We start from the raw sequence: 20,388 nt of genomic DNA, 5'->3' as shown, positions 1-20,388 counted from the left end.
AGGTAAGGCATGCCGTAGTTGCCGGAATAGGGACGGAATAAATAAAAAAAAATATTAGGTAGGCCTATATCTGAATAACAACATTTTTTAGAAAGTATTATTTTTCGGAAAATTAGATTATGAGATTGGTGTACATTTTATCAAGAGAATGTATAAAAGATGCGAGTGAAGAATTTGATCGGCTTCAGATATCAGATATATAAAGTTATATACGTGTTTTTATTAGAGTACATGCAACAAGTTGTTAAAATAAAAGCCTCGGCTGAATTAAGAAAATATCCCCAAAAGCATCCTTATCGCTACCATAAAGTTGCGACTAGAACCCCCCCCCCGTGAAAAATTACACGGGGTCGGCCAGCTGAGTTGCAAAGTTATCGATAGGAAAACAAACTATTTAAAGGCATTGGTTTGAAATTGTGATTAATATGAGACATTAGAAGCGACACCCTCTTTAAAAAAAATAAATAAAAATTATAAAGATAAGGTTAACTGTCGTGAAATCAAAATGTGTATAAAATATTTTAAGAAATGTTTCATTGCATTGTCGGCAATATATAGGGGAAAAGCCTATCATGCAGGTAAAAATTGGCATTTTTTTAATTTCAAGCAATTACTAGTATTACGGGATATGAGTATGACGTCCTGAATGTCGGTTCAATACAGACTCACTTTGTGAAGTTGGTTGATAAAAATTTTCTGGAGAGATATTATACAGATATATACAGCTTTACAGCCACTTATGAACTAGCTGCAGGTCTGTAGCTCCCGGTCTGAAAAAATTCGGGAGCTACAATGCCTCCCATAGTGAAAAAAACTTCAATTTACGGCGCACAAAACTATGCGCTGGTTTTTTTTTTTCATTATTATTGAAGATTGTTATTATTTATCTTTCACTTGCACAACAAAATAAAAGTATAAATATAGGTATAGTAATATAATTTTTTCCGCAAAAAATTACCAGATCTTTGCAGGTCGTTAATTCTAACTAATTCAGAAAAATTACAAGAGTAAAGCTGTCAATGTGACAGCAAACCGCTTTTCTTTTGTGTGAACAGTATCCATAATCCATTTGTCAATCCTGAATTGATAAATACTGCCTATCCAAGGAAATGGGGTACTCTATATGCAATGTTTTTGCCCAAAAATGACTAAGTTCAACAGCTGATATTTTTTCATAAATTATCAGAAATCAAAGTACCAGCAATTTGCATACCTCTGATATATGTATAATTGATCTGCAAAAGAACAACTTCCTATCTTGAAAACTGTTCGAGGAGTTATCCGTACAATAAGGGTTCCTTTTTGGCAGCCACTCGCCCGCCCGCCATTTTTACTATTTCAATAATCGGAAACCCGGTTAAAAATTCTCTCTCAGAATTCTTAGAATTCAGAAGCAATGGAGTTACACGGGACCTCACGGCAGTCTTCGAACCCCATGCCGCTCAAAATGTATTTACCCCCTTAGAAATTTTCTTGATCCGTCTCATTTCTAGAAAAGAGTACGCATTATCTTATATTCTAGTTTAAATTACATGCTATTTTTTTTTTTAAAGAAATAAGATATTAGGCATTTCCTTTTATAATACCATGAGAATTATATTACGGAAATTAGCGCATTCGTCACATCGGCAACGATTTTTTTTATTATGATATATGAACCTCTTCCTGTTTGGTCCAGTTTCAATCATACCTCAATTTTTTTTCCTAAAAATAATACCAGTATTTTCGATAGAAAAGGTGTAAAAAATGAACAAAATATTCAGCTAAACTATTGCAACAGTTTAGCTGAATATTTTGTTCATTTTTCGTCCCTTCCGGCGATTACGGCATGCCTTTTTCCGCAGCAAGGCAGTTGCCATATAAGGTCATGTCAAAATTCGACAAACTTGTAGACTTTACATTTGTCAATTTGTGCTATTGCCGAGCCTGAAGTTACAAATGCACAAACTACGGATTGAAAGTGTGCAAAGTTGAAGGTTTAATTAACCAATGTAAACAATAAAGTTGCAAAATGTCCACCATGCGAAAGAACTGAGCCAAATCTTACACGTGTTTATGCCCGATTTTTATAGGTTACACAATCAGAATTACACAAAATCATACTCAGGCTCACACATCAACACGATTGCATATTCGGATTTACAAGTTTACATGTCTGGATTTTTTTAACACGATTACCCTCCATACTGGAATAGTATCACTAAAAATTCCGATCCAAAGAACGTTAGATTATAACAGTACTTCTATATTGCTATGCGTACTGTCGAAAGATTCGAGATTCGAGATTGGTAATAAATAGATTTTAGCGATTAAGAAGGAGGTTGCTTCTTTACACAACGAGCGTCAAAATTTATACGGCAACATGACGGACGTAACGTTTAATTTGAGCTGATATTTTTACACAAACGTTCAACCATACCTTTAATTTTTTAGCCCCAAAATATTTAGAGTGACCCCCTTTGATCGTGACGTAATATTACGATCCTACAATGGCATCTAGGTTTGCACAGACGGGAAGGTAAAAGAAGAACTCGGCTCTGCCTCGCCTTCTACGAACTTTACCGACCCCACAAATTTCTGTAAACAGTCAGTAACAAACCGAGCAACCGAGACCTTATTTGTTTGTTAAAATTTTACATAATGTGATCTAAAGCTTTTAAGAAAATTGTGTCTAAATTAGTCCCAATAGCGTGTGTTAAGCGACATAAGCATGTTATTAGTGACGGCTGTACCCTGCCAATGTTGTTTCGAGAGAGAGCATACCTTTGAATAGCCCTTGATCATTTTTAAAGGTTTCGATCATTCCGTCATGCTGGAAATGTTTTAGTTTCGTTTTCAAGTGAAGTGAGCATGACGGTCTCAGTTTATCTACAATCATTTAAACTTGTCAGACACCTACATGTTCGTTCTCTTCACACGATATCAAATGCCACCAAATGAAGCGACATAATTAAACACCTTCACCGCAGACGCCGAAAAAAACCCCACCCCAACTTCGTGTTGTGTTAAAAACTCTATTGATTTAAAAAACAAAAATCCGCAAAGTTCATTGATAAATATTTAAGGAAAAATTTTGCGACAGAATTTCGAAATAGAAATGAACAATTGAGGCACTGCGAATGGATTCAATTTGAATGAACTTTAAATACTGGTTTTGCAGAAGGCCGTTATTCATATAAGCGGACGCACCCGACATCATGTCCATTTCTTTATACCTAGCTTGTTCTATTTCCTCCACAGTGTTTGGAATTCTCGCTGCTTTGCCAAGGTAAAACGCTTCGCTTATTTTCGAATTTGAATATCATGCAATTTAAACACTTTTCTATGGATACACAGGTGCATGTATGTTAATCTTTTTTTTAAAAGTTGGGACCAACTAGAAGCAAACTTGTCTCGCGTTGACTATGACCTACCTCCTTGGATACACACAGGTAACTAGATATACATTATCACTACCTGATTTTCCCCCCATCAGAGTTCTGATGCATATAGAAAAAAAGATGATCAAGAAATATCTAAGATGTATAGATGAAGACTGAGACTGACCTAAAATATAAATATACACTTATTACAAAGGGTTCTATAAAAAAAAAAACATAAATACCTTAAAATCAAATTTAAACGTGTTAGTTATATATCAAATGATGAAAGTTAATATTTCAAAAGCGAATTTTTCTTGATCAAAACAACTGATAATTCTTGTTCTGCGTACGTTCGAGTTTGACACAGAAAGATCTCAAGTGTAGAACTTTTCTTTCACCATTTTCAGGTCAAGTTACACAGGTCAGGACCCAGCTTCTATTCACATACATCCAGTCTGCAACCCTTACGGTAAGCAAGCTCCGTGGTTAATGACTGATTAGTGAATCCTACCACCCCCTTTCTGGGACCACTCTTGTTTAGTCATTTTTCTACCATCAGGGTCAAATCCTTTTTTCTTTGCTTACATGTACGCCATTTTTAAATTTAATCAGCTTGAGCTTCTTCATTTCACTCGATATACCGATATCAAGCCAGCTACATTTCCGATTGCTCCCAGATTGTTCCTAGATGATCAAAAAGTATAATTATATTACAATAAATTAGGCTTTCAATTTGTAAAAACTTAAAAATACATTGTACGTTTCTAGTAATTTTAACTTATATACATGTGTCTTGTTGTTTATTTCATCGAGCTTTATCAGCCTCTGAGGCATAAAATGTTCTTAAATAATTGCATTATTCAAGTCAGTAAAAATCTACAGGTGTTTTTACCCTTTTATCAAGATGCAAGTACCTGCATTGTAATAAATTGAAAGCACAATGATAAAAGTCCATAATACAACAATAGAATATTTGATAACTTTTGCTTTTTAGCCACTAAGCTTTTGGCAAAGACATGAATTTCTCTGTATTTTCTCCCAAAATTAGGAGCTTGCCACGTCATTTCATTTGATTCAGCAATGGGAGGACGTTCGTCTGCAATACGACGCCAGTTCCATCATTTTCGCGGGGAAATACGTTTTGGTGGACCAGGATAAATACGCAACGATATGGACGCCCGATAGCTACATCAGCAACGCCATATCTGAAGTTCAGCACAGCGTAACCAAACCCAATGTATTCATACGCATCTATCCTAACGGAACTTTAGTCAAAAGTACAAGGTGATAGACAAGTTTCCTTTTCCTGAAAATAATATAGAATACCAAAAGCATAAATCATTTTGATTCTGACCTCTTAATATGACATACAATATTTTCTGTTAGACTGACAGTTCGAACACCATGCCCTCTGACGTCACAAGGTTTTCCTCGTGGTTCTCAGTCTTGCGAAATTACAATTGAAAGCTGTAAGTTTCATTATGCCTATCGATTACAATGATAATCAATTGAATTAGTAATAGGTATTTTACAATGATTCAAGTTTTGAAGCATTAAAATATAATACGTTACGTTTCAGACACCTATTCAGCATCGGAGATGAGCATGGTTTGGGACCAACAGAACCCTTTTAGATACAAGCACCCGTTTTCCGCCAGTAGTTCGAGTGTAACAAATATAAAAGAAGGCAGCTGTACAGACCCAACACGTAATAATTTGATAGGTGGCTTATTGCCTTGCAATTGAATATCTCAGATTTATAAGATTGAATAATCAAAAAAGGTATCTGTGATTTTTTTCTTCTTCAGAAGAGTACCCTTGTTTAAAATACAATGTGGGGATAGTGAGGGACTTCAGCCAATACATATTACGTATCTACGTCCCTAGCTTGTCCGTCGTCATCTTGGGATGGCTGAGTATGTGGATTGACAAGGGTCAAGTCGGCGCGCGCACCAGTCTGGGCGTGTTAGGTGTTCTCACCATAGTAACACAACTGGTGGGCGTGGTTTCTCTAGGAAACGGACTAGAGGGGGTGCTGGCCATTGACATTTGGATTGCAGTTTGCATGGTTTTCACCATTATGGCACTTTGCGTCTTTGCCGTTGTGCATAACATGAAACGGAGGAAGGATAAGTCCAAAAACAAATATAAGGTACACAAATCACATCGTCCTAATTTTTTTCTAGTTGATTAAATGTAGGTCTGTAACATCCATAAGACTACATGTATTCTAAAAGCTAACAAACGATGTTTTTTGTTGCAGGAGAATTCTGGAACTGAAGAAGGTGATGAACATTCTTGTTGTAAAATACAACACGGAAAATTACAGAATATATTTAGAGTGGTCTACCCTTTTCTTTTCATAACCTTTAATGTTGTATATTGGGCCTACTTCTTAAACGTGAATTAAGAAGAGCATTTATGACTGTATTCAAAATAAAAACTAACAAAATTGTACTTGTAGTATATATTTATAATAAATATCAATATAGCTTGTCATCTGGTGTTTTCCATTAAATGAGTCGAAATGATCCCTATACACATGTACTTTCATGTACCTTTCCCACTTTAAGACTTAAAATGGCATATTACGTACATGTACAAAATCTTATACCAGGTACAATGAAACTGACATAAAACTTTCCGTGCCACAGAAAATTGACCCCTTACAAATCAATGTTAATAATTAAAAACGACCTGTTTTCACAACAATAACATGCATATGTATTTCATTTTATTGCTGCATACACGTAGTCATAAAATAAAATATTTCACAAGATTTTAGGTGAATTTAAAGTTTTTCAGCTTTATAACAATTCAACAGAGCAAAATAACTGTTTACTATAACAGTATGTCAGCTTATACACTGAAAATGAGAAAAAATCTTTTTCATGCATTAACAGTATGTCAGCTTATACACTGAAAATGACAAAAAATCTTTTTCATGCATTAACAGTATGTCAGCTTATACACTGAAAATGACAAATAATCTTTTTCATGTGTTAGAAGAGTAGTATATATTCAAGATTTTTAAAAATTATTCACTATTTTTCTGTTTAATCTGAGGTGCCTCATCTTTAAGGTGAAAGTTTTCCCAGAATCTTTCATCAGGGTCACTTATGGGTGAGGCTTTTTCTAATAAGTCCTCTAATGATAAGAGTTTGAAACTACAAGGATTTTCATCTGTTTCGTTTCCACTGGATGATTGAGTCTGAAACACAGAAAAAAGAAATGTTATGCTCAAAAATTTTAGGCTTAGTTAATATAGTCAGATAAAAAGGGCATCTAATACTAAGTAGTCAACTAAATTTGAGTGGCAGTTGTCAAGTTATAAGCGTGATAGAGGGTTCACAATTCTTTGTTTTTATAAACAAAGCTCAGGTCATGTTTTGTTTACATTTTGAAAACAAATTCCTAGTTTAGACCTAAACTGAATGTGGCAAACACTGGAAACTGTTATGTTAACAATAAATAAGCAGACAGAAAGTGAAACTCAGCTTGAAAAAGAGCTTTTAACGGTATATTGAACTGATGTAAACAAAGCATGGCACAAGCTCTGTTTAATTAAATAAGGGCGCTTTCCATTAATGTTGCCTAACTGGCTAAGTCATCCAGAGAGATGTCGTTAATGGTACGGTTGGCAATGTCACAATACTTCAACATAGATGATTTCAACATTGCAGCTTAAAACTTATACTTATCTTGAAATGAAGGCTACTTACAGTTATAATGTAGTTCAATGTAATAGGACAAATCAGAGTTTCAGAAATCCCCGTTTTGTAGAATAGGAAAACTTATTGCCATATTGTTTCCTGATATGCAATGGTAAAATGTGTTGCCATAATCACCAGCTGGCAATGCACCTTCCATCAATCAGCGATAAAGGCACCACCAGAAAATCCAGCAAATGGCAGCAATGCAGGTTTAATGGAAAGCACCCAAAGTGTCTATTGACAATTAAATTCTTTGATAGACTGGTATTTAGACAGACCAAATTTTGCTTACATTATGCTTTTGACCCACCTTTTGATTCTTTGCCACTACAATACAGTGGTTGTCAAGAGAATGTTCTTCAAAAGTCCATTCTGAAAGATCCTCTTCATACACTCTCAACTTTGTATCTGTTGTAACTTTGTTTTCTTGCAAAAAGTCCATTTTGAATTCAAAGTTCAGTTTACTTAAATCGTATCCTATTCCTGTTCCCAGAGCTTTCACATAACTCTCTTTCAGACACTGAAGTAGATGACAATGAAATAACTTGTCAATGAATGAAATAGTCATGTAATCTTGTATATAATTGCCTTCTTAAGTAACAAAGTGTTACAATTTATGTTCATAGGAACAGAAATAACATACATGTAGTAACAGAAATAAGTAAAACTGAAAAATACTGCACTACAAGCTAATAGTAGTGATGACATGACGAAAATGCAGGTATCACTTGATAATTATAGCCTTAATCTGGAAATACATTATATAAACTGGGCCATATTAAATTTAAAAAACTATCTTTGAAATGTTACCACATAGTATGTTTGAAAATTTCTTATGCATAGATTGAATTCCCATGAAATGAAAAAAATAAACTACCACTGGTAGTACCCATGGCAAATTCCATGCTCAGCATTTCAAAGCTTAAAATAAAATGCAATACTACCCAGAGTCTGTAGAATGTTTTCAACTGCTCACTTTCCTCCGCTGATTTCCGTATCTGAATCCATTCAGAATCAGTGAACTGGCGCCTCATAGTATGGAAAAAATTTGGTACAGAAGTTTCTGCAAAATTGAAGAACAATGATTACAGACCAATGACTGTTGTCTTGAACATATTAAGCAGATACTAAAGAGATTGTGTCCTTTAACAATGTATGTAGCATTTAGTTTTTCTTTATACCTACTGACTTCATACTTCATGACATCCACACCAACCAATCCATCTTTAGTGGCTGCCAGAACTGCATAGTCTCCATGGTGAGAAACATTAAAACTAAAGTCTTCCTGTCCTGAATTTTCAAGGAAAGGTTTGCCCCTTTCTGTTCTTCCTAATTTGATTTCTGTACATGGTATGTGTAAGCAATCTGCAATTGCTTTTCGAATCAACAGCCGCCCAATCTTAAAATTTCAAATGAAAAAGTTCTTACAAGAATTTTGACATCATTATTTAATTCAATCTTTATTCATAATAGACCTTCCATGGCTGTAAAAGTTCTTGCATGAATTTTGACATCATTGTTTCATTTATCATTCTTTTTTTTAACATTGGACCTACCATGGCTGCTTTTGCATCTTTCTTAAAAACAAATCTCTGAATTCGGTCTTTTTCTTCACTCTGTATACACTGGCCACAAAACATCCACTCCGATCTTGTTGGCTGCCAAGTTCGGAAACTGAAAGCCCATTTTATCATTTTCTCGAGAAGCTATATAGTTCTGTTCAAGTACGCTACAAGTGAAATATCTCATGATAATTATATGTGTTTATAACGTGAATTAGATAGAATGTTCTTTCGTTAAAATGACAGATGTCTTACAGACCCAGTTTAACGATAGAATTTGTCCCATATACTTGCTTCATAGCAAATAAAAAAATTATATGGCGCTGTATCTCGCCTAAATTTTCATGATTGGTCTCAAATACCTGCAATGTTTCTTTTTTATAATCCCATATTACCACATAAACTGTTTTTGCAACGAAATTGCTGCAACTTTTATCATCACATTTGAAAATTCGCTATTATGGTCGCCATGTTAACGATAAAATCCAAGACATTCTGAGTGCAATTTCCGACAAAATGGCAGGTAAATTCAAAAGCGTAGTTTAACAAAATGCCTTGGTACGACGCATTAAATGGATATTTTGTGGACTAAACTACATATGTATGTCCAAAAAGGTTTGTAATGTATTAAAATATGTTTTTCCTCTGCAGATTATTTTTAAAACGGACTTAAAATCGACGCGAAGATCATCCGCTTTGCGGCTGCTACATTGCAAGTGTATAGGACAAATTCTTACTGTGACTTGAGGGTAGCCTGGTCACGGTAATATTATTCTTTCTAAACGTGAATATATAATCTACAAAATACTTCAAAATTAATTCAACCCCCAAAAAACTCAAACAAATTAAAAAAAAACCTATCCTAAGAGGCTTATTTTATAGTTAAGTCAAATCCAGCACAAGTTCGCCACAAGTACTTGTACTCGTTACAGAAACTGTTACCTGATATTCAACAATGAAAATCAGCTGAAATATTGTTCATCTATTTGATAACCATAAAACTATCAACTATTTTAAATTAACATGTTGGTTAGTTTATCAGCAATTCAAAGAGGAAGTAAACAAAGCTCGCTAAAACCTAAAACTGTGTCAGTATGATTTTTATTTCCGGAAAAGGGATAGGTAGCCATTTTGCATAGTTTTATGGACCATCATTTGCAAATAAAAAAATAGATACTGTAAAACAAAGATAATACACATTTTTTCTGCATCAATACTAATCATTCGAAGATCAATAATTTTTTGTAAACTAGGAGGGACGAAACTCATTTTTCAGTTTTGAAAACAACTTGCATAGGTCTTTCTAAAAAATGAGTGCAAACATTTAAATAAGAAGAAAATGGTGGTATTGGTTAAATAATGCGATAATACATTTATAAAAGAAATACATAAGCGTTGCTACAGATAGGGATAGGGAGGATTTTTTCGCAACAATTTAAACATATATATATATTTTCAAAAAAAAAATTACTTATAAGAACTGAATATTGAATTATGAAGGTGTCAGTTCCCACTCCCCCTCCATCTCTAAAATTTGAAGTGAAATAAACAAAAGAAAAGTAGCAATAAAATAAAAGTTTAAAATACAACGCTCAGTGGCGTCGGAAGCACAATGAAAAGTGTGGGGGGGGGGGGCTGGACTAACCATTAGAAAAACCAAATTAAAAAAAGGTTACTCCCAAAATCATGAACGAAAATGTGACGGCAGGGGACGGCTAAGCCCCCCCCCCCCCCCCCCCGGCCAGTTCCGACGCCTATGATCCTAACCCGACTTTCCCCTCCACACCCCCCCCCCCCCCCCATCTCCCAGGGATAATTAAGGTTTTTGAACTTTAAGGTTTTTTTTCTATTTGCTTGTCAAGATTTTGGATTAGCCTGTAACCTATATTAATATATACATAAAAACACAAATTTACATACTAATATTGTATACATGTATATCGTTTCGGTCGACTTCACGTGACGGATTAGAGATAGAAAGAAACAGTCACAGTACCGCCCCTTCTAAATAAAAGGTGATAAATGCTGTAGATCTAGATCCGCTTTGTGTGATTATTGTGCCTTTAGGTGCTACCTTTGCTTTTGGATCCGCGCCTTGCAGAAAATCTAGACACGAGGGACCATGGCTAACGCAACATTTGGAGCAGCTATGAAAAAAGAATGCTTTCGTTTCGAGGAGGGGGTGACCTTTTTAAATCATGGATCATATGGGGCGATCCCTATAAAGATACGAGATCGACAAAAACAGTAAGATTAGATTACACTCCAAATATTTCAGACATCGGCATTTACGAACTTATAATCTGTACAGAGTAAATGTACCTTATTTAAACCCCAACACATGAAAAATCTATGGCACCCCAAAATCACCAAAACAAGCTAAAATAGTTTCACAGTTGATAAACTAGGTTAATCGGCTATCGGCGGAAAACTATAGATTTCAAACCGAAAACTCTGTGGCTGAAACGATTCGTTTACTATAATTTTCATTTGAAAAACCATTTTTAACGGTTGTAAACTATAATTTACGAATGCTTATCGACGGTTGGTTATTTTTTTGGTATGCAAATAAACGTTAACAATAGAGTTTGCTGATAAATATAGACTCAATTCTGTAAATGATAATTTATAATCTTTAACCACTATTTTAAAATTCCATCATCATAGGTTTACAAATCGTTAAACTATATTTATCAGATAACGCTAATTCTGGATTAGAGTTGATAGCGGTAGCTACAAATTGTGCAACCGTGTTTTGATCAGATAAGCTAGGCTTCTGCAAAATTTTGTCATCATATCTACATGCACAGAATATTGTTTCAGATTACATGATGAGTTAAACGACAACCCGGACCTGTTCTACAGACAGACAGAGTACCAGCTGTACACGCAGGCTAGGGAGGCGGCCGCCAGATTAGTGGGCGCGGATCCAGAAAATTTAGTGTTCGTCCAGAATGCGACCACAGGTCAGATATGTCTCCAAATAACCATATATTTCGTATATTTAGACATATACATGCATTGTACTTTATATTTCCAATTGAAGTTTCTCAATACAAGAACGTACATGAATACGTTTTTCAGGTGTTAACAGTGTTCTGAAGGCTTTGCCCTGGCGAGATGAAGACGAGATTTTGACGACAGTACATACTTATAGAGCTGTTGCTAATGCGTGTCGTAAAGTGGCAGAATTTTCCACAGGTCTGATATTTCTCTGTATACTTTTTAACCATCAAGGAATTTTTATATACATGTACATGCTTATGAAAAGTCCCCAAAATTTTTGTCATTGCAACTGGAACTGGCAAAAGTTTAACATATTTATTTTTTTAGGGGGGGGGGGTGGTATAATACATTATTTATGTTTTATTTTTTTCTCTAGATGTGTTAGTAATAAAATATGCTTCCATAACTAGGACCCAAATAGCTAGGATAATCTTAATTTCAAACAGTTAACGCCCATCATTGACAATTTCTCAGAACCCGTGATAGATCTAAAAATCTTGTGTACTCAAAACTGTGGTTTGCGACGATGCCGTGTTAACAGCAGCATATATTTTTGGTCTCCTACATTTAACGTTTTAGATATTGTTCTCTCGATTACATGTACTGTAATGTTGAATATTGATTAAGAAGACAGTGCATGAACGTTTTAGGTGGACACATACACCAATTCGATATACGCTTCCCTATTAGGGACGAACAACAAGTGGTGGAGAGTATGACGTCACACCTTGACAAACATCCAAAGATCCGATTAGTTGTTTTAGGTAACAAAAGATTCAATTTGTAAAGTAAAGAAATATTTGTCGTAAAATTTGGATGCTAGTTTTTTTTCTTCGTCAAAAAATGAATCTTTTCATATATAACCATGGCATGTTTCTTGCAGATCACATTACCAGCCCGACAGCATTAGTATTCCCCTTGAGAGAAATGATTGCAGAGTGCAGAAAAAGGGGAGTCTTGGTGTTCATAGACGGAGCGCATGCTCCAGGGCAAGTGGAAATCAACTTGGAAGAGCTTCGACCCGATTTCTATACTGGGAACTTTCACAAATGGGTGTTCACGCCTCGAGGGTGTGCAATTCTCTGGATTGCCAAACAACACCACGATTGGTGTACTCCACTTGTGACGTCACATATGTACAAAAAAGGCGTTCAGTTAGAATACTTTATGCAAGGAACTCGAGACAATATACCATATTTCTTAGTCCCAGAGGCGCTAAAGTTCTTTTCTGAAATTGGAGGAATGGTAAATGATTATGTTTTTGGTTTTTATGGTACGCGGTAAATAATATTTTTGATTGAACGTTACCGACAGGAGAGAAGAAAGCATGTTAGAACTCTCTTGTTCTGACTACATTTAGATCACTTTTGATTCATGACTTACTATTCAAGGTATTGTTTAAGGGTTCAGTTTCATATAGATCTGTTAGAGGTTATTCATTCGTTTTAAGCTTCACTCTATCCTTATATGTAAACATTCTTTCGGTGGCAAATTATTATTCATGTTCAAATCTTATCGCAACCATATATCCTTCACACGCAGGAGAAGATTCACCAGTACACGAAAGCTCTTTTGGACAACGTTACATCAATGATATCGGATAAACTAGGAACTCCAAAGCCGGAAATTCCAAAGTCGATGGAAGCACCGTACATGAGACTAGTTTTGCTTCCAGAATACGAAGGATATCCAGCTGGAACAGATGTAAGTATGAAAAACAGGCATGAGACTGAGACTCAACTGTTTTGTTTTCCAGCAACAGAGCAAAACAGAACAAATTTATACCTGGTAACACTAAATTTTGTCGGTATTGATTTGGAAAGATGAAAGTCGATGATGAATGACGAAAGTCATCCTCTGACAGCTTTGAGGTCTGTGATGTATCTTCAGTTGTTCTCATAATAAAAGAATTGTCAGATATCATAGAAGAAAAAAAATTGGATATATGTTGAACAATTTTTTTTTACCGTATTTAAGATAGATGCACCGGTACGTTTATACGTAAAATTCGATCTTATTTTAGGAAGGAGCCGAGAGATTGATATTAGATCTGATGAGGAAGCACAGAATCAACACTGCCGTGTGTCCCACCCAGGGCCAGCTCTACCTAAGACTGTCCGCCAGTGTCTACAACCAACTCTCTGACTACGAAAAAATAGCGGAGGTCCTCAACGCCTTACCCAGGAAATGAAATACTAGTACTACAGACTCTCAAACACAAATCTTTTTTCTTCACATCTTGTAACTCATTAAACTACTAATTTATCATTATCTACAATATAAATAATAGGATTCTTTGTTTGAATAAATCAAGGATATGTAGATCTCACACCATTATCTTTAAGGTACACCACCACAATGATAAGAGAGATAATCCTTGCAAATTCTATATTCAATGAAATTAAGTTCCAGCAAGGTATGCTGAAATAGGTTTTCATTTGCAAATTGTTTCTAAAACATCCTGAAATGTAATTGGTTGGTTGGTTGATATGGGTGCACTGAATTTACAATTTGTTTTTTTTTTAAACAAGTACAGTAAAACACGGTTATAATGAACACGCTTATAATGAATTAACGCTTAGAGCGAAGTGAATTTCATTCCCCAAGACTCTTAACATATTAAAAACTTGACGGATGTAACGAATTACGATTAAAACGAAATTAAAATTCCCCTCCCTGGCGCTTCGTTATAACCATGTTTAACTGTACATGTATATTAAAATCCTTGTAATATACTACAGATAATAATTTCTTGTGAAAAGTTCCACTACAAAACATACCCCCACCTGTTTCCATAAAATTAAGAGGACTCCAAAGTGGTGGTCACACTAAGACATCCCCCCCCCCCCCCAAAAAAATACAGAAAACAAACCAATATTAATACAACACTTAAGTTTTTGGAAAATCTGGTTTATTGTAGAAAGACAATATTGACAAAGAAAGGGACCTTCTCACACTAGTACTTCCTCAGTACATTTTACAAATTCAGTGAAATCATTACCCACTACATGTTAAAAATTTTGCTGTATCTAGTACAAGAAAAAACATTTGGCACAAAAATTAAAAGGCACATGTAGAGGTTCAACCATTTCCTTGAAATTTCGTTAATAGGACATACGGTAAGAGAAAAATTATACATGTATATCATTAATAGGCAAGAATTTTTTGATTTTGAAAGAACTAATTGTATGAATAAGTAGAATTATAAGATTAGTAAACACACACATAGTTTACATTGGCTACCTGACATCACATATGCTTTGTAATGGATGGATTTTCTATTGAAACAAAAACCTAGTAGAAATAATTTAATAATTAAGACACACAGATTCAGATCTCTGGACAATTACAACCCTAAATCTATAATTTATTAAACAAATGACAAAGAAATTCTCCATAATACCAACAAAAGAAAAATTGAATTGTAAGCTGGATGGGTATATTTTAATAGCACCATGCTTTCAAATTTCTACATAAACTTTAACAGAGGGGTTATTTCATTGATGATCCCCCAAAATGCCATTTAGTCAAGCTAGATTCACTATTGGGTAAGACTAACGGAAGGACAATGTATATTGCATGGATTTACATTTTGCTATTCTAATACAAAAGTTGTCTTCCCTTACCAAATAAACAATAATGAAGAGAGAAATATTTACCTTCTTTCCAAAAAGAGCAGACAAGGTTACATTTTTTTTTTTAACAATTACCTTCATATCATTATGACATATTCTATTTTAAAGTGATGAGCAGTCAGTAACTTTAGAGTTTCTGCCCAACTGCAATAATAAAGATGGTAAACATATACATACAGGTATATTCATATATAAAGCAAGTTCACGTGATACACAGGTCAATAATACTCATGAAGTATGACATACATCGAAGACACTATACATAATGCTCGTTTAGATATTCTGACAAAATGATTTTACACTTATGAAAGGATTAAAAAAAACAATGTCCATGCAAAAATTACATGTATATGTATTTTCATACTATGAAAATCTTTAATATGCATCCAATAAAAAATACTATGTACATTTATCTAAATTGTCACTAATATACATGAGATACACAATATGCTAAAGTTCATGGTAAAAAACAAATATCAAAACTGGGAAAGTAATTTGATCAACCTATTTTGTCCTTTTTTTTCAAACTTGGAAAAACTTGTTTTAAAAATAACAACCTGTTTGTTTGTTATCACAATTCCAATACATTGAGGTGTAAAAATGAGGTAAAACTTGAGAGTCAAAAAATTTCCAACAACAGATTCAATTTGACACATCACCATCAAGCTTTGAACTGATGTGAATTCACTCCATGGGAGCCTATGAAATACATGTATCACAACAGGAACTTTGAAATGTAAATAACAATTTGTTCAAAATGAGAATTTTTTGGTTAAAATTTGCTGATGTACCCACTGTACATGTATAAAAATTTTGATCAATTTTTTCTTTTCTTTTTTTTTGACAGCTGCAAACCCACATAAATCATTCCTCTTACACAAATGCCCAATCCTTGCTAATTTCTCTGGCTGAAATTGACAATGCTTGTCCTATTAAAGTTCGAGGTTTACCCTCTCTATACTATAACACACACTTGCCCATGTAACAGGCATGCCTTCAACATTACATACAAACAATCATTGAGTATTAACATGCTGACAATAAAAAATCATCTACATTTTACATATTTGTTCAGAAAAAAAAAAATTAAAAAATTCCATAAAGTTCCATAATCACATAGGACCAGTATGTGACTACTCTATACAAAATATCTGTGGTATAATAAAACGTTAAAACTACCGGGTTTTCTTGCTAAATATCCATTCACTATTGGGAACCAGGATTTTCAATTCCTATGTTTTTAAAGCACCCATCAGGTAGAGATTCTTTGATTTCTTGTATATTGTCTACCTCCTTTCTCAAATAAGCTAAATCGTCCTCGTACTGGGCCACTAACTGTAGGATCTTGTCGTTGGCCATCTCTAACCGACTGTACTGATCTTGTAGGTCCGTTCCCATCAACTCCTTTTCTGCCTCATCCAGCTCTCTCTCCAAATCATCCAGTTTGTTCACATCAACATTCACTAATTGACCTTTGTTGAAAAAAAAATATACATACAGAACATAATCTTTTTAAAAATTGCCAGTTTTGAAAGTAAAACATTTTAATTAACAAAACTTGTACCAGGTACATAAAACATATGTACATCACAACTTATTTTTTTCTAAGGGATAAAGATACTAGTCAATGATAACAAATAACAACGCAAGTACATACCTAACAGGGTGGAAATGTTGGTAACAGTCTCTAATGCTTTAGTCACATCATCCGACACCTTCTTTGCTGTATTCTTTGCTCCATCTACTTTTCCAAGCGCCTGTAGTATGAACATCACAATAAAAATAAAATGAACATTTTTTTTTAACATTATCATTATTTCTGAAAATAAAATGCTTATAAAATTTTGATTCTTTACTGAATAGCCAACTATCAAAGAATAACAGTGAAATAATTTATTGCAGGAAGTGTTATCTCTTGTACACGAGACCCCCCCCCCCCCCCCTTTTTTTTGTTTCAAAGGCAATAGTTCACACTAGGAATTCTGAAGTAGATCTACATAAATATGACATATAAGTTCCCCTCACATCTGCTGCTAGCTGTGAATCTATGGTGGCCTGGTTCTCGTATTTAGCCAGCTCCTGCTCCGTGAGAGACATCTCGTTGAACAGCATGTCCGCCTGGTCCTTGAGACTTGTGGATCTAACTTTAGTGGATTCTGCATCCTGGCGAATTCTGCTGGCTTCCTACAAATTGTTAAAAAGAATGCATCTTCATATGAATTGTTAAAAATAGAAAGTTGTTTAAATCTGAAAATATTTAGACATACTGACATATTTTTTCGCATACAGGTAAAACACAAATTACCATAGAAGCATTTGTGGCAGTCACTTGAGCAAGCTGAGCCAATGAAAGAGCTTCATTAGCATCAGATTCGGCACCACTCAATGCATCTCGAGCCTCCTGAGTCTTGTTCTCAGCTCGTTTGATCAGGTTCTCAATGTCTGGGATTTTCTGTATGGCATCTTGTGCCTTTCCTTTGCTCTCTTCTACTTGTTTATTGAATCCTACAACATTTCGAACAAGCATATGATATATACCTAAACATTTCACCCCTTCAAGATTTTCGAACGATTCATGATAAAGCCAAAAACATGTACATATATCAGCATATAGATATTAATTGCCCCACTCCTTAATAAGTTTAATATGAAAAACTTTAATACAGACACTAGACAATCCTTATTATTCAACTTAATTTTAATCCATTTGGAGCAATAAACAAGAACCAGCATTAGATCCCTACCTAGTAAAATCTGCAGAGTCTCGTTGGCCTCTGCCAAGGTTTTCTCTGCCCTGGCTACTGCCTCCCTGGCCAATGTTCTCGCCACATCCACCTCTGCTAACAACTCATCCACTTTCTGCAATGATATATTTGATTTCAGTCACAATCAATTCTATTTTCAGCAAATTGTATATGAAAATCATGTGAAATGTAAATCAAAATAACTTTATTTTATATATACAAATATCTCAAATGAAGATTTTATATACAAATATCAGAGAGAGAGAGAGAGAGAGAGAGAGAGAGAGAGAGAGAGAGAGAGAGAGTCCTGACCTGCTGGTTCTTGATTCCAGAATCCAGTAATCCCTCGGCCTCCGACCTCTGGTTGATGGTATCATTGAGGAGTTTAGCATTTTCCTGCATTAGTCTTTGTGCCTCCTTCTTTATGTCTGCAGCCTGATCAAAAAATAAGAATCATCTATACATACTTAAATCAATTCATTATACTTTAAAAAAAATCAAAACCAAACATGCACTACAATTGCTGTCAACAAAATTTACTTGAGGGTTAGCAAAATATTTGAATAAAGAAAAACCTTCAACTGTCACAATTTTTTTTACATCCAAGACTAGAATTATATTAAAAAGTTGAAAAAAGGCAGCATAAAGATAAATCAGTTGTAGAATTTTCTATAGGAAAACCATAAGCTGAAACTGACCCACCATCCCCTAATCCTAGCTTTTCTTTACTTACCGATGTTTTAATTCTCTCAGTGTTGCCGTCCAGCACGTCGAGATCGAACACTGGCAGCTGAATGGAGGTGGCCTCGGTGTACAGTTTCAGGGCCACCTTGTAGGCCTCCTTTGCCCTCTCTCTCGCCTTATCTGCCAGTGCCCTGGTCTGGTTGTATAAAGTATCTGCTTCAGAGTACCTGTAAAAGGCAAACAAAATTATACATGTATATTTGTATTTCAATACTTTGTCATGGGTCTTCAATACTAGCCTGTGCAGTAAGACCTTGCACAGCACAGATACTCTCTGCCTCAATTCTAAAATATAAGATTTTCCTGTTACTCCACTAAATACCCGGTAATCATAAATGTATTTTCACAAATTTCTCTATTGCATTTTTGATGAAAGTTTATCATACTTTTGTCGCAGCATCTGAATTTCCCTGTCTGCTTCATCAGGCATGGCCAGTGTTTCCTCAGCCAGACGCTTGGCTTCCAGAGATGTATTCAAAGCATTCTTGGCCAACATTTCTATTCTTTCTGCTTCCTTTCTTTGTCTGAAAAAAGAAGAAATTAAATTGAATTTCCTTTAACGTTTTCCTGTATTTCATAGCTGAGGATGAAGTATATTGAATAACCATCCTTGATATTCAATTTGATATTACAAGTATGTGAAAAGTAACTCAAGATATCTATATTTATTTCTCTTTGCTTTTTTTTTTTTAAGAAAAAAGGTCCTTGATCTCCATTTCCTGAGAGACTGCAGACAATCTAGATATATTTTAATTGTAAGACATGGAAAAGACTCCCAAGATTTGTACTTGGATTTTTTTCATATTTCATTGAAATTGAGTTTTAACACACATATTTCCATGTAAACAAAAAATTTAAGCTCTAATATTCCTCTTCCATTCCTTGACATCAATTCTAATTTTCAAAAACCTCTTGGATTCTTTTATATACTAGATCTTGACCTTAAACCATGCGTTTGATAAAACTCTGGACAACTGGAAAATGTAGCTGGACAAATCTACATCTTCTGAGGGATCCCTTCATTTACTTGATTTGTTTTAATCAAGATCATGCTTTAAAACTCAAAAATGCACAAGCCAATCTTTAGATTAGAAATATCATAAAATTAATGTATTGCTAATAATAATATCTCAGTAAACAACTGTGACCTGCAGTATGTGATTCACCGCGGGGAATGACCTGCATTATGCGACTCACCTCTCAGCCTCCATCTTGGCTTCGTTGGCTATCTCTGTCATCTGTTTGGACTGGACTCCGTGCTGCCTCAGTGCATCCTCTGCCTTCTGTAGGGCCTCCCGTCCCTGGGTGTCGATGTACTGCTCCGCGGCCTGTAGTGAGGACTCTGCCCGCCGGATCGCTTCTTTTGCCCGGTCAACATCCACCAGACTGTTGCTTGCCATGCTCTCAGCGCTGCGGATGTTGTTGGTGATCTCGTTCGACTTGATCATTACATCCCTGATTGAAGATCTGAGTGCGGATAACTGCTTGCCCATTGATCCATCATCACCTTGAATGAAAAAAGATAAATAAATAAAATAAGCCCATAGAAATTGCATCCTACTTCTTGGAACTATTGCAACTTTCAATTATGATTTATAATACATGCATATTTTCAATTAATT

General features: G+C 34.9%; 4 protein-coding genes across 5 annotated transcripts in view; 2 read left to right on the top strand and 2 right to left on the bottom strand.

The window, feature by feature from the left end:
* The first annotated feature begins 3,104 nt into the window (after positions 1-3,104).
* On the top strand, positions 3,105-5,861 carry LOC128191760 (glutamate-gated chloride channel alpha-like). The gene is made up of 8 exons (XM_052864018.1): positions 3,105-3,268; positions 3,367-3,431; positions 3,770-3,831; positions 4,411-4,646; positions 4,749-4,831; positions 4,942-5,070; positions 5,171-5,514; positions 5,626-5,861. The coding sequence occupies exons 1-8, from the start codon at positions 3,198-3,200 to the stop codon at positions 5,770-5,772; spliced, it is 1,137 nt and encodes a 378-aa protein (XP_052719978.1). The 5' UTR covers positions 3,105-3,197; the 3' UTR covers positions 5,773-5,861.
* Positions 5,862-6,079: 218 nt separating this feature from the next.
* On the bottom strand, positions 6,080-10,807 carry LOC128191762 (L-aminoadipate-semialdehyde dehydrogenase-phosphopantetheinyl transferase-like). Of its 2 annotated transcripts, none has more exons than XM_052864021.1 (6): positions 10,712-10,807; positions 8,632-8,804; positions 8,261-8,474; positions 8,020-8,138; positions 7,386-7,595; positions 6,080-6,573 (listed from the first exon to the last, which is right to left on the bottom strand). In XM_052864021.1, exons 2-6 carry the CDS (start codon positions 8,767-8,769, stop codon positions 6,400-6,402), a joined length of 855 nt encoding a protein of 284 aa, XP_052719981.1. In that variant the 5' UTR covers positions 8,770-8,804; positions 10,712-10,807; the 3' UTR covers positions 6,080-6,399. The 2 variants fall into 2 exon arrangements, with proteins under 2 accessions (XP_052719981.1, XP_052719980.1); XM_052864020.1 differs by lacking the exon at positions 10,712-10,807 and adding an exon at positions 9,580-9,720.
* On the top strand, positions 10,752-14,760 carry LOC128191759 (uncharacterized). The gene is made up of 7 exons (XM_052864017.1): positions 10,752-10,884; positions 11,461-11,603; positions 11,722-11,838; positions 12,294-12,407; positions 12,527-12,888; positions 13,186-13,347; positions 13,667-14,760. Exons 1-7 carry the CDS (start codon positions 10,760-10,762, stop codon positions 13,832-13,834), a joined length of 1,191 nt encoding a protein of 396 aa, XP_052719977.1. The 5' UTR covers positions 10,752-10,759; the 3' UTR covers positions 13,835-14,760.
* LOC128191758 (laminin subunit gamma-1-like) overlaps positions 14,535-20,388 on the bottom strand; it is a 20,592-nt gene continuing 14,738 nt past the window's right edge. Inside the window, exons 19-27 of the mRNA XM_052864016.1 lie at positions 19,964-20,273; positions 19,153-19,290; positions 18,756-18,933; positions 18,335-18,457; positions 18,023-18,137; positions 17,584-17,783; positions 17,304-17,462; positions 16,936-17,035; positions 14,535-16,750 (exon numbers count right to left, since the gene is read on the bottom strand). Of these exons, the coding sequence (XP_052719976.1) occupies positions 16,485-16,750; positions 16,936-17,035; positions 17,304-17,462; positions 17,584-17,783; positions 18,023-18,137; positions 18,335-18,457; positions 18,756-18,933; positions 19,153-19,290; positions 19,964-20,273 (1,589 nt within the window). The 3' untranslated portion in view covers positions 14,535-16,484. The remainder of the gene's footprint in view (positions 16,751-16,935; positions 17,036-17,303; positions 17,463-17,583; positions 17,784-18,022; positions 18,138-18,334; positions 18,458-18,755; positions 18,934-19,152; positions 19,291-19,963; positions 20,274-20,388) is intronic.

This window comes from Crassostrea angulata, chromosome 7 (assembly GCF_025612915.1).
Source record: "Crassostrea angulata isolate pt1a10 chromosome 7, ASM2561291v2, whole genome shotgun sequence".
Lineage (NCBI taxonomy): Eukaryota > Metazoa > Mollusca > Bivalvia > Ostreida > Ostreidae > Magallana > Magallana angulata.
This window is presented reverse-complemented; position numbering and strand designations above follow the sequence as displayed.